Source organism: Oreochromis aureus, linkage group 12 (genome assembly GCF_013358895.1).
Source record: "Oreochromis aureus strain Israel breed Guangdong linkage group 12, ZZ_aureus, whole genome shotgun sequence".
NCBI lineage: Eukaryota > Metazoa > Chordata > Actinopteri > Cichliformes > Cichlidae > Oreochromis > Oreochromis aureus.
The window spans coordinates 17,034,497-17,046,229 of record NC_052953.1 but is presented as its reverse complement, the minus strand read 5'-3'; the positions used below and the strand labels follow the sequence as shown (position 1 = coordinate 17,046,229).

Here is an 11,733-nt window from a genome sequence, read left to right as displayed (position 1 = left end):
GTAAAACACAGCAGAAAATAAATAAAATCAAAGACTAGCGGTCCTGTTGCTCTATTTTCACCTGTAAAGCAGGACTGGGGTAGGCGGAGGAGGTTTACCCTGGTGCAGGTGTGCCGCAGCGGTCAGTGGAAGAATCCGCGAGTTTCTCTGTGAATTTCACATTACGTCGTAGTACACTCGGTGCTTGCTTGGAAGTTTAGGGTTTTTTCGCTGTAAAAGAAGTTTTCTTCCCACGCACAACGGACACTAATGTTTTTGTCACTTTTATGGAATCAAACTCAAAATAAGGTCAGTACTTCCACGCTTTAAACGCTGCATGCTACACTCTGTCCCGCACTCGATATATTATGATCTGCAGACAGCTGTTGTCACGAACGTCGCACTCGCTTACGTCACTGTCATGAGACGTTCTCGCAAAAAATCACGGTTTTAGTAACGCAGTAACGCAGCGTTCCTACGTGAAAGTAACGGTAATCTAATTACCGTTTTTGCAATAGTAATCCCTTACATTACTCGTTACTTGAAAAAAGTAATCAGATTACAGTAACGCGTTACAAGTAACGCGTTACTGCCCATCTCTGGTTATGAATAACAAAACATTTAAGGAGTGAGCGTGGTATCCATGTGACAGCTTCACACTGGATGAAGAGGATGAAACATGTTTGTGTAAGGTTTTCTTCGTGGTTATATACAGTCATATACAGCTACGTACAGTCCATGGTTCTTTTGGTCACTTGTTATACCAGTCCCTTAATGACAGCAGCGCCCTCTGCTGGTACAAACCATTGACTGCAGAAGTACAACTCCAAACATGGCTGCCCTAGCAACTGCATTGGAGGATGATAAACATTACTCGGTATCTGTCATAGTGCTCATTATTTCATTTATTCCTAAACTGACTTACATTAGACAGCCGGCTGTATTTGAATTATATGTTTTGTTTTGTTTTTGGCGCGTTTTACTTTCAGTTTTCGGGGCATCTGAAAGTCTAAAGAGCTAACGTTAGTCAGTGCTAGGTAGCAAAGTTAGCTTTAAGAGACGAAACTGCTGGGTAATTTTACAGATTTGTTTATTGCGCTAATCAGTAGTATGCAGGACTCTGACATACACGCGCCATTAATGGTTTTAATTGTTTTTGAAATGTTTTTCAGAGCTTTTGTTGCTAAATTGGCGTCTGTCCGATAATGGATGCTGTATAAATAACATGGTTACAGATGCCAATGTCGTTGAGTAGACTGTGGATTTATTATCGGACACAACTTTCTGGACTTTTGAAAATGCACAAAATTTACACCTGAGGTTGTTGGTATGAGCTGCACTTATGTTTTACTAACACTAACTGAATATGAGCAGGGGGAGGAAGACACTAGTGTCCTGCAGCCATGCACATCACCCCTGCTCAGCAGTCAAGGGCTGGCCACACAGAAAGCTGCACAGTTCTTCAGGGAGGCTGAGAGGAACAGGAGGCAGTAAGTAATACTGCTGCTGTCACATCTTCTGCGTTTAATTTGAATTTCTAACACGTATTTTTATTTACATCGTCAAAAGTTTCATATCGATGTTATGTTGATTTCTCATTCACTGAAGATGAGTTCGAAACAGTCAGCAATAATAGTCTGTGCCATTTAAGCGATGCTCAGTTGGTATTAAGGGTCCCAAAGTGTGCCAAGAAAATATGCCCCACACCATTACATCACCACCAGCAGCCTGAACCGCTGATGCACGGCTGGATTGTTCCATGCTTTCTTAATGTTTACGCCAAATTCTGACCAAAGCATCTGAATGTTGCAGAAGATATCAAGACAGATCGACATGTTGTGCATTAAGAGATGCTCTTCCTATACCACACCTGGGTTATAACAAGTGGTTATTGGAGTTACTGTTGCATTACTATCATTTCGAAGCAATCAAGCCATTCTCTCATGATCTCTGGCATTAACAACACATTTTCTCCCAGAGAACTGATGCTGACTTGATATTTCCTCTTTTTCAGACCATTCTCTCTAAACCTTAGGGATAAATTAAATCACAGGTCATCTTGACCATGTCTATTTGTAATTTTAATTGTTCTAATAAGGTGAAATCAGATTGTTTGTAATAATGTGTAACAGATCAAGTGAATCACTGAACTTTTCACAGGATTGAGAAGTTGGAGAAAGAGAGGACGCTGATTTCTCAGTGCAGAAAGAATGACTGGGTGGATGTGAGTGGAGAGATCGAAGAGTACGAGAAAGTGCTGGAGGGACAAAGAAATGCTGAGAGTAGGTCTTTCTTTACATATACTAACGTTTTCCCCTGACATTTTAATGTTGCGAGGTGACGGGGCATCTCACTCAGCTTTTTTTCTGTGTGGTATAAAATACCCTGCTGGGAAGACTTATTATCAGATCCAGAGAGGCTGGAATCTCTGGAACTGGAGACATAGCAATAAACATTTATTGGAAGAAGTATCCATCCTCTGTGATGAATATCGCTTTTCATTAACCTGTTCTTTTTAACCTTCAGAGATAAATCTTCAAAAGCAGCTCATGAAGATTCATAATGGTGTGAGGAAATTTCAGAGACATCTAACTGATGTGAAACCAACTCCGGAGTGTAAGTTTTTACTCAAAAACAATCACACGCTTTAAGTCTGTCACTCATTTACAGTTAAGTATTTTTTGAAACAGTCATTTATGTTAAAGTGGACCATTTCTGCTTTTCCCTATTCCTGTCATATATATATTATACTGTTGGTAAATGCTCACATTAAACACAGTGAGGGTTTTAATTAGTAATTGCTGGTATTTGTGCAAGAAATTCCTGTGAGCCACAAGCTCAGGCTTCAGACCTCGCTTAAAACTCCCTTTTAGACAGTTTTTTTTTTTGCTCCTGGGTCTGGATGATGTCAAAGAGATGGGATATCCTTAATATGGACATCTCACTCCACCTGCTGTTTAAGTGTTCTGTTCTCGATTGGCAGCCAGTCATAAAAATGTTGCTTAAAGGACAAGGAGCTAAAACATCTCATTTCAGACTAAACGAGACTTACTATGAAGTAAATGGGGATGATTTTGAATTTTTAATCATGCAAAGCTGATGTAGTAAAGATCCAAGAGTAAATATCTGGAAATGGAAATGAATGTAAAAGGTCCTCTTTAATATTTTCAGTATTGCAGAGTATTCAATTCAATTCAATTTTATTTGTATAGCACCAAATCACAACAACAGTCGCCTCAAGGCGCTTTATATTGTAAGGTAGACCCTACAATAATACATACAGAGAAAAAACCCAACAATCATATGACCCCCTATGAGCAAGCACTTTGGCAACAGTGGGAAGGAAAAACTCCCTTTCAACAGGAAGAAACCTCCAGCAGAACCAGGCTCATGGAGGGGCGGGGCCATCTGCTGTGACCGGTTGGGATGAGAGAAGGAAGACAGGATGAAAGACATGCTGTGGAAGAGAGCCAGAGATTAATAACACGTGTGATTCAGCAGAGAGGTCTATTAACACTTGTTGAGTGAGAAAAGTGACTGAAAAGGAAATACTCAATGCATCTGAGTAGTGCACAGCTCAACAAAGTTGACTGCATTGTTATATGTATACACTGTTAGACTTTTCATCGCCACTTTACGGTAACATACTGGCGTCACTGTTGCCAGCGTCATACCGTGACGCCGTGTTACGGTAGCTTACCGTTCTGCAGGATGATACCGTTTTTGCTGGTGTGGTATAATACTCTTGGACAAATTATGGTAACGCGCACCGTAGCTTTTTTACGGTATCTCACTGGCGTCACTGTCGCCAGTGAGATACCGTTATGTCGTTATGTCGTAAATTGCGTCAACAAAGTAACATCATACTGTGATTAAGAAATTGGTATACTACCGTTTATTCACGGTATGTCACTGTAAGCCCGCTGCAAGGTAATAAACTGCAATATATTAACCAGTAACTTACCGTTATCACGCATCATCAGTACCAAAAATATTCATCTCTGCTAGAGGATACCGTGTCCCAACAGGCGGTCATTTACTGTTTAACAGGTCGTAATTTACCGTAATTTCAGTTAACAGTAACATACTGTAAGAGACTGGAGGGTTCCAAAAAACTGGATGGATGGATGGATGGATAGATAGACACACACACACAAAATATAATTCATGTGCTTTACACCACTTTTTATTTCAGTTCTGATTTTCCTCTGCAGAAATACACATTTCCAAAATCAAAAACTGAAAAGAACTGAAAACATATTTTGATTGAGGAAGCACTTGTTTTACTAAACCATGTAATCCATTATTTTCTCAGATGGTTGTACAAACAATAACGATATTATGTCATATCCATATCATGGCAGACAACATATGCTCAAGTGTTGGGTTTTCTTAGTTATATTTTGTAGGGTCTTAAACCTACAAATGTGAAGTGCCTTGGCATTCATTTTGTTGGCACCATACAAATAAACTGAATTGTAATGAATATAATATCAAGCCCCACACTTCTGCCTTTATATACACTTTGTCCAAAATACTGGCTCACACCACCAAATCAATGCACAAAGCAGGGTCCACAAGGACATGGATGAGCGTGTGTGGTGTGAAGGAACTTGACTGACCTGCACTGAACCCTGATCTTGCTTTGTGGACTGAGTTCATTGATTTGTAGGGTGAGCCAATACATGTGACAATTAAAGTGTAAGTAGCTGCAATAATTTTTAACAAACGGGTAAAGAAGGAAAAAAAAAATCAACACTGTTGCACTCAAAAACCTGTTGGACAGAGACAGCGTCTTGCAAGATGGCAAGAGAGCTTGTCTTCATTGTTGCTCATCTTGTGTAAATGTCCAGAAAGCATGGGCCATGGATCATCTGTGGAGACACAGGTAACAACACATTGGTCACTTAAATTATACAAGAAATTCACTAAAAATGGCAAAAAACAGTTACCTAATTTGAAGTTCTCCACTCAAATTCAGTAAGCCACTGGAGGAAAGTTGTGACATGAGGGTTAATGTGAACAACCTTTCGCTTCACAGTGGTCCCAGTCTTTCTGCTTGTCCCAACCTTGGAGGTACATTTTGTTCCCTCTTCAGGGTTTATCCTTACAAAAAACCTTGCACACGCTGACTCCTGGTATTCCAGGTTCAATACATAGAATGAACCAAAGAAGACTGACAGCATCAGCAAAGATGTTCTCTTTGTCCAGCTCAACAATTACGCGCCCTCTGCACTCACCATCCAGCAGGTGGCGGTCATTGAACTTTTTGTCCTTAAATGTATAGGGGCAACATGTTGTCATTATGCAACATAAAATAATTTCAATACTTCACTTCTTCACACTGTCTAGATAGTCATAAAGCAAATAGCTATGTACAGTTAATTATTAATGGCCTTATGTACATAAGTCCGTTTTAACATATTATAATTGTACATAATTGGGAATTATTCTGCCCATTAAACACACCTAACAAAGAGTCAGCCCAGTTAAATTACGGAGATGAATCAACTGTATGGTTATTTTGGAGTTTATAGTTTGTTCTGCTGTTAAACTTTACAGTATTGACTTCAGTATTTTTGCTGTTGGTGTAGCTAGATTACTATGTTGATCAGTAATATGTAATGTGAAATTTGATATTGTTACTTTGCTGGATTCACTGAGACACATGTCCAACAACCTTGGTTTATAAAGAAAATTACAGAAATTTGAGCTAACAAAACAGAGACTGGATACCTGTGTCCACGAAAAGCTCCTGTGCCAAACAGAAATTTTAATATGGTCTAATCAGCTCTATTTCATAAATGACTTCTTACCAAGCATAATCAGCCTTGGGGTGCTTGGCAGGCTTTTTAACATGCAAACTGAACAATATAAATTTGCGTGCACTGAAGCCACAAAATTTAGAAATACACAGTTGCAAAAAGTTCAGTGACCAATTACCTTTCCTGAATGACATATGCAATGCAAAAAATAAGAGTATTGTCAATAGGGACCAATTCCCAGTTTTACATGATCAAAATTATTCACAAAAGGCTTCAATAAACAGAAAATGTGTGCCGACAAGAGAGCAGTGCACAAAAACGAAAAGATATTTGAGCTCGGCGCTTTAATGGGTTTAACATGACTTAGTCAGCACTCCGCACCGTACAGGTAGTACAAGCACACCTGAAAACACTGACCAGCTAACAGCTTTAAGCATTTGGGCGCAACCTCGGTAGTTCACCGATTCACCTGTTGCAAACGTCCAAGTTTCTATCAAGTCTCATAAATCCATCGGCAACTATTACCTAACTAGTCTTTTGAGTCTCCACATTCATAGCTATTGACATTTTGTCTTAGCATTTGAATGAAAATATCCTGGTAGGGTAGCTTAAAAGTCAAAACAAACAGTAATAAGAACGCATTTCGGACTTCTCTCGAATAAGTGAAAAACACTTACCTTCAGACTGATTAGCTGGTTCCGATCCAACTTTAATGTGTCCCATGTCAGTCCGTTTTAGGGAAAAAGTGTTAAGTGGTTTCATTTAATTTTGGGATACTCCCGCATGGACGAGCAATTTGGAGTCTAGCAGAGTTATCACGAATAGCATACGATCTTCAGATATAATCCAATCAACCTTGCATTTTACCCGATTGAACATCCAGTTACCTCTGACTACTTCTAAGTTGCACATGTTAACGGTCTCATCATCACTCTGTGCTGCAGCGAACTGGATCTGTGGCACAGAATAGTTGATGGTCATGTTGTTCTCCTGCTTTGCAGCTTTGTTTGAGTGTGAATTGCGGCTTAAAGCGTGCAAAACTAAGAGAAGCAGATCAATATTTTCTTCTTGTTGTTATTTAATGGTGGTTGGCAACCAGCGAAAGGAGCACTAACCACTCGAGCAATATTTTCTATCCCCATTGTTGTTTTGAAAGTGAATACCCGACGCGTGTGCGTCATACGTCACGTTGTACGTCAGGTGAAGGTGTGGTGTCGGCTATCGCACCTGTCGCATTAAAAAGCTTTGAAAACGTAACAATTGATTTAAAACACAACCCAACGCGCTAAACTGTGATAATGTGCAGAGCATATTATTAGGTTAGTTCACTGTAGTTAGGCAGAGGTGTCTTAAAAAGTACCACCTTATACAAAACAAATGAAGGTCCAGAAAGAATAAGAAGAGAAAAAGGAACACCCTGCTAAATTAAGTCATTTTTAAACATTACTCTAAATGTAGCCATTAGTATTTGTTGCTGGCCATACAAAAATAAGTATACTTCAATTATATTTCCCAAGTATACCTTACCTAGTACGTATACTAATAATGCTTCTTGGGACTATATTGGCCCCCGTTTTAGTACATAACAGTATTCTTGAAATTAACTTTTAGATGTACTTTTTGTTCACCATAATTGTACTAGCATAATGTCATAATGTCTACAAGAGTATAATTAAAATATACGCGACTCTATCACAATACTAACCTTACAAGTATACTATTAATTAATAGTATTACTAATGTTTCACATTGTTTGACTTAACAAATACATTTATTAATATATGAGGTTCCATTCAGTTCAAGGAATTAAATTTTAGTGTGGCTGCAACTTACTCCTTAAGTTAAAAATTATGCTGTAGTTTATATGTTATACTACTTTCACAGTGAATCACATTTTATGGTAATACACTCTGAATGAGGATTTAAGTAATTACTTTTAGATCTACAGTAGAAAACAACAGAAATCCGGATGGTGTAATAGTATAATCTCAGTAACATCACCAGTTGTTACATTTGCTGTATTTTACAGCTGTTTCCATGAGTACGGTGAGTTACCGTAAAAATAATGTAATCTCATGGAATTTTCCCACAATTACATGCAAATTACAGTACTAAACTGCTAACATCCTTTAGAGTTTTTTACTGTTGATTTTGCAGTACTAAGCTATGGAAATTACTGCAAAGGCTAACAGTGTAGAGTTCTTATTGTCTCTGCATTTCTTCTTGGATTTTCAGTGATTGAAAAACTGAAGGAAATCATGTCAGAGGTGGAAATTTCTATTAACAGCGTGAAGGAGGAACAGCGCTCACGGTAACAGCATAAACCAAACAACCTGAGTTAGATGTAGAGGCTTAAAATCCATTTTAAAATATGTCATCCCTATTAAAGAAAACTACCTTTAACTTAAAATGTAATAATATTTAACAAAGTGAAGCATTGCACTTGTACATGTTGCATTCGTTCACACATGATTCCAGCTTTATGTACGTTAAAGGAGAGAAAGAGCAGCCACCGTTTAATATTTTCTGGGGGTGAACCTTCGTACTGATGTTAATATTTTGTTAAAATTGATTTGCTTTTCATTCAGCTTTGAGGAATTTTTGAAGGAAGAGTGGACATGCAGACAGGAAATCACCGCTTATGAGAAGAAGATTGAAAACTGGAGCCTTGCTGTCAAAACGAATCCCAAACTACCCGCAGCTCCCACTGTTAGGGTGTGTCTCTGTCTCGTCTTCCTCCTCTCTGAATTTTCTCTCGTGTTCATCAGTTCTGCAATAAAATATTAGCGAGATGAGTTTCAGTGAGAAGCTCTCTAACCAACACAGTTACTTTATTTCAAAATGCACCCCTGCCTCTTTTCCATAAGACCAAACCACCCGAGAGAGACCTGCCGGCAGAAGTCAGAGCGCTGGAGGTTTTCCTGCAGAAGACTGGAGGCTCTTATGGTGGCTGGGACCAATATGACCATGAAGCTTTTCTTAAAGCAAGTAAACCATTACTGTTATTTCCTTTCCTTTCACTTGCCGGTCATGTCATACGGTCAAACACTACTGCTTAAACTAACGGGCAGACTCGGCAGCTGCCAGCCCAAAGCTTGGTGACCTCAGCGCGGTTGTCTGTCTGTAATCTGTCTGACTTACAGGTCTGGGTGAAGCACAGTGGGCAGCCGGGCTACAGGAAAGAAGCCAAGCTGTATCTGCCTGGTAAAACAATGGAGGAAATAGAGCAACACGAGGAATGGCATCAAGAGCTCATCTACCTGCAGGATAGGAAGAAAGAGGTAATGGCAAAACATGTCTGAGCAGAATAGAAATCCAACCATTATCTAGATATGTGCGCATTAGACAAACGCGAAGGTGAGGTTGGAGAAAAAGCAGCTGTGAACTTCACTTTTAGCTCGTCCTCAAGGTTAAGGCCATATCTGTTGTTTTATGGGAGCATTTCCATTTTTGCACCATAACCTTCACGCACGCTGCTTACAGTTTCACTCCTCACTCCTCTGAGTGGAAATTAAACGGTATTCAATTCAGACCATTACAGTAAAGTCGCTAACAGAAGATTCTGGACTTTGATAGATTTTGCACAAAATGATAAAGAAAGAACTTCATGAAATATCAAATGATGTAATATCTTTAAATACTGCTTTGCCGCACGTCACTTGTATCCTGTTTGTTAGATGGTGATGATTGTAATCTTAGGGGCTGGTCCTATTGGTTGACTCCCACATCACCATTATGCTAACATCAGTAATCGGGTCAGTGATATGATATGCTGATGCATTCACATGTTTTCTCTGGCTGTGGCTACTACTGACCATGTAGTCATGTATTACTCCTGAACTCAAACACTTTAGTTTTTCAGTGAAAATGTTTGTGAGCCTCCTCTACTTCTGAGTGGATTATAATTGTCGGTAGTTTGTGCAACACAGCCAACAGATTTTGCACTTCACACATTACAGTAATCTGTGAATTGTCATTGATGGTGAGCCAGTTTGACGTTCGAGTTTTCAGACAGAGTTACAAAAAGCATTTAATAATTTATTATGAGGGGAGACTTAAAACATCAGTGCAGGAGTTCTGCTGACAGTCCACTATTTTTAACTGAAAACGAAGCAATCATAAAGAGTTAGATTTACATCTTCACTACATATCCCTCCCGATTAGTTTGAAAACATGGTGATGATTGAACATTACCTCACATTTTCTTTATGTGTTAACATTAAATAGACAGCACATCATAAGAAATCTTTTAGAACCCGTGCTGCTGCTTGCTAAGTATTTTGTGGTTTCTTATGTCACTGCTTATTTTTATGCCACATGCAGGCTATTCAGCGCTGGAAAGCCAGCAAGCATCAGGAACGCCAGATCAGGATACAGACTCAGGAGAAGACAGAAGAGGCAAAAAGGAGGGAGAAGGAGGGCAAAAGCCAGGCCCAGCAACACAGGTGAGCCAGGAGCGTGACACCCTAGTATGAAATAAAAAGGAGATGATGCAGGCGGGTTGATCTCCTAGCTATGCCAGTTAAATTCAACCCAATGTCGTAAATCCCACCTCATGTTATGAGCACACAATTGATGGATTTTTGGGGTGTCGTTTGTTCATGGTATATAATTTGTTTTAGGACTGAGGAGGAGAAGAGGGAGATGGCACGACGTCTGGAGGAATGGAGGGAAGAAAAGAAAAGGAGGGAGGAGCAGGAAGAGGAGCAAAGACTGGCTGAAGAGATTCAAAAGAGGAGACGGGAAAAGGTGCTTTTGTGCTCGTGTGTCATTTTACTGTCGCTGTAGTTTATAGTCAGGAGCACTTCTGTGTAGTTATGCACTCATTTAAAGTAAAACTTAAAATACAGAGTAAAACCAAGGAGTAAATATGTGCATGCTGTGTCCTGAACTGCTTTTTACTTTAACCAATAATGTATTCATACTTTTTATTAGGAGGAGCGCCGCCGGCAGCTGGAAGTAAAGCTAACCGTAGAGGAGCAGCTCCGACTGAGGAGAGTAGAAGAGGAAGAACAAGAGAGGAGGAGAAGAGCAGAAGAAGAGAGAGAAAGAGAAGAGAGGAGAAAGGAGGCAACAAAGAGCATCAGGCGTTTTAATGAAAGGGTACAAAAGTGCCAAAATTACAGACACAGGGAAACAAGATGCGATGTTTGCGTGTTTTAAACTGAGATGCCTTAAGTGACTGCTGTAAAATGCCAGATTTTCAGATTTCTGGTGTTAAACGGGACGTCGCTCTGGGTTAGAGCACGGTTTTCGTCAGGTGAGGTTGTGATGTCAAAACACTGTGAAATACAAGGCTCGTCTCTTCCTCCCTGCAGGATCTTCACAGGGTGGAGGCAAAGCGCCATGAAAAACAGCTGAGGGAAAAAGAGGAAGAGGAAAGGCAGAGGAGACTCGCTGCCAAGTTGAAGGAGAAGGTGAGAGGTTTGTTTTCTTGTGGAAAAAGTAACAGTTAAGTACTAAATCAGAAAATCATCATTTTGAAATCTTAAAATAAGAAGATTAAACTGCATGTGGGAAAAAGGCTGACGTTTTGTCTTTTTTTCCACATTCAGGTGGACAATCATGTCAACAGAGACCCCTCCAGGCTTACCCGCCCTACGAAGGGATGGGAGGAGCGGCTGAAACACGTTGGACCGTCGGGAGATGGGCCAATGCTACAAATGTTTCACAGGTCTGCCTCCTAAACTTTGTTTCTGTAAATCGTTCAAGAAACATTTGGTAACAATGAGTAATTTATTTCTAAATGACTAAAATTCTCTTTTTGTTACAGAGCTGTTCCCACTTGGAGACAAGGCCTGTGATGAAGAGTCCTACATTGCATTCAGAATTCTTTCTATTTTTTAAAGAAAATAAAGATATACACAGCCCCGAATTCTGCCTTTTCAATTTGTCATATAACTTTTAAGTTGCAATTCAGTTTAAACTGTAAAACTGATGTGCCGTTTTCACTTTAGGTAAATCAAAGTAGTATGAGCTCTTATTTTGA

At 39.6% G+C, this 11,733-nt stretch overlaps 1 protein-coding gene across 3 annotated transcripts; it reads left to right on the top strand.

Moving 5' to 3' along the window:
* The first annotated feature begins 237 nt into the window (after positions 1–237).
* On the top strand, positions 238–11,619 carry LOC116336444 (coiled-coil domain-containing protein 112). 3 transcript variants are annotated; one of them, XM_039620437.1, is made up of 14 exons: positions 238–288; positions 1,354–1,469; positions 2,140–2,261; positions 2,506–2,595; positions 7,980–8,055; positions 8,333–8,459; positions 8,612–8,728; positions 8,888–9,025; positions 10,068–10,189; positions 10,367–10,493; positions 10,680–10,847; positions 11,063–11,161; positions 11,300–11,418; positions 11,518–11,619. In XM_039620437.1, exons 1-14 carry the CDS (start codon positions 250–252, stop codon positions 11,546–11,548), a joined length of 1,491 nt encoding a protein of 496 aa, XP_039476371.1. In that variant the 5' UTR covers positions 238–249; the 3' UTR covers positions 11,549–11,619. The 3 variants fall into 3 exon arrangements, with proteins under 3 accessions (XP_039476371.1, XP_039476372.1, XP_031616186.1); XM_039620438.1 differs by lacking the exon at positions 238–288 and adding an exon at positions 608–666; XM_031760326.2 differs by lacking the exon at positions 238–288 and adding an exon at positions 763–856.
* Positions 11,620–11,733: the final 114 nt, after the last annotated feature.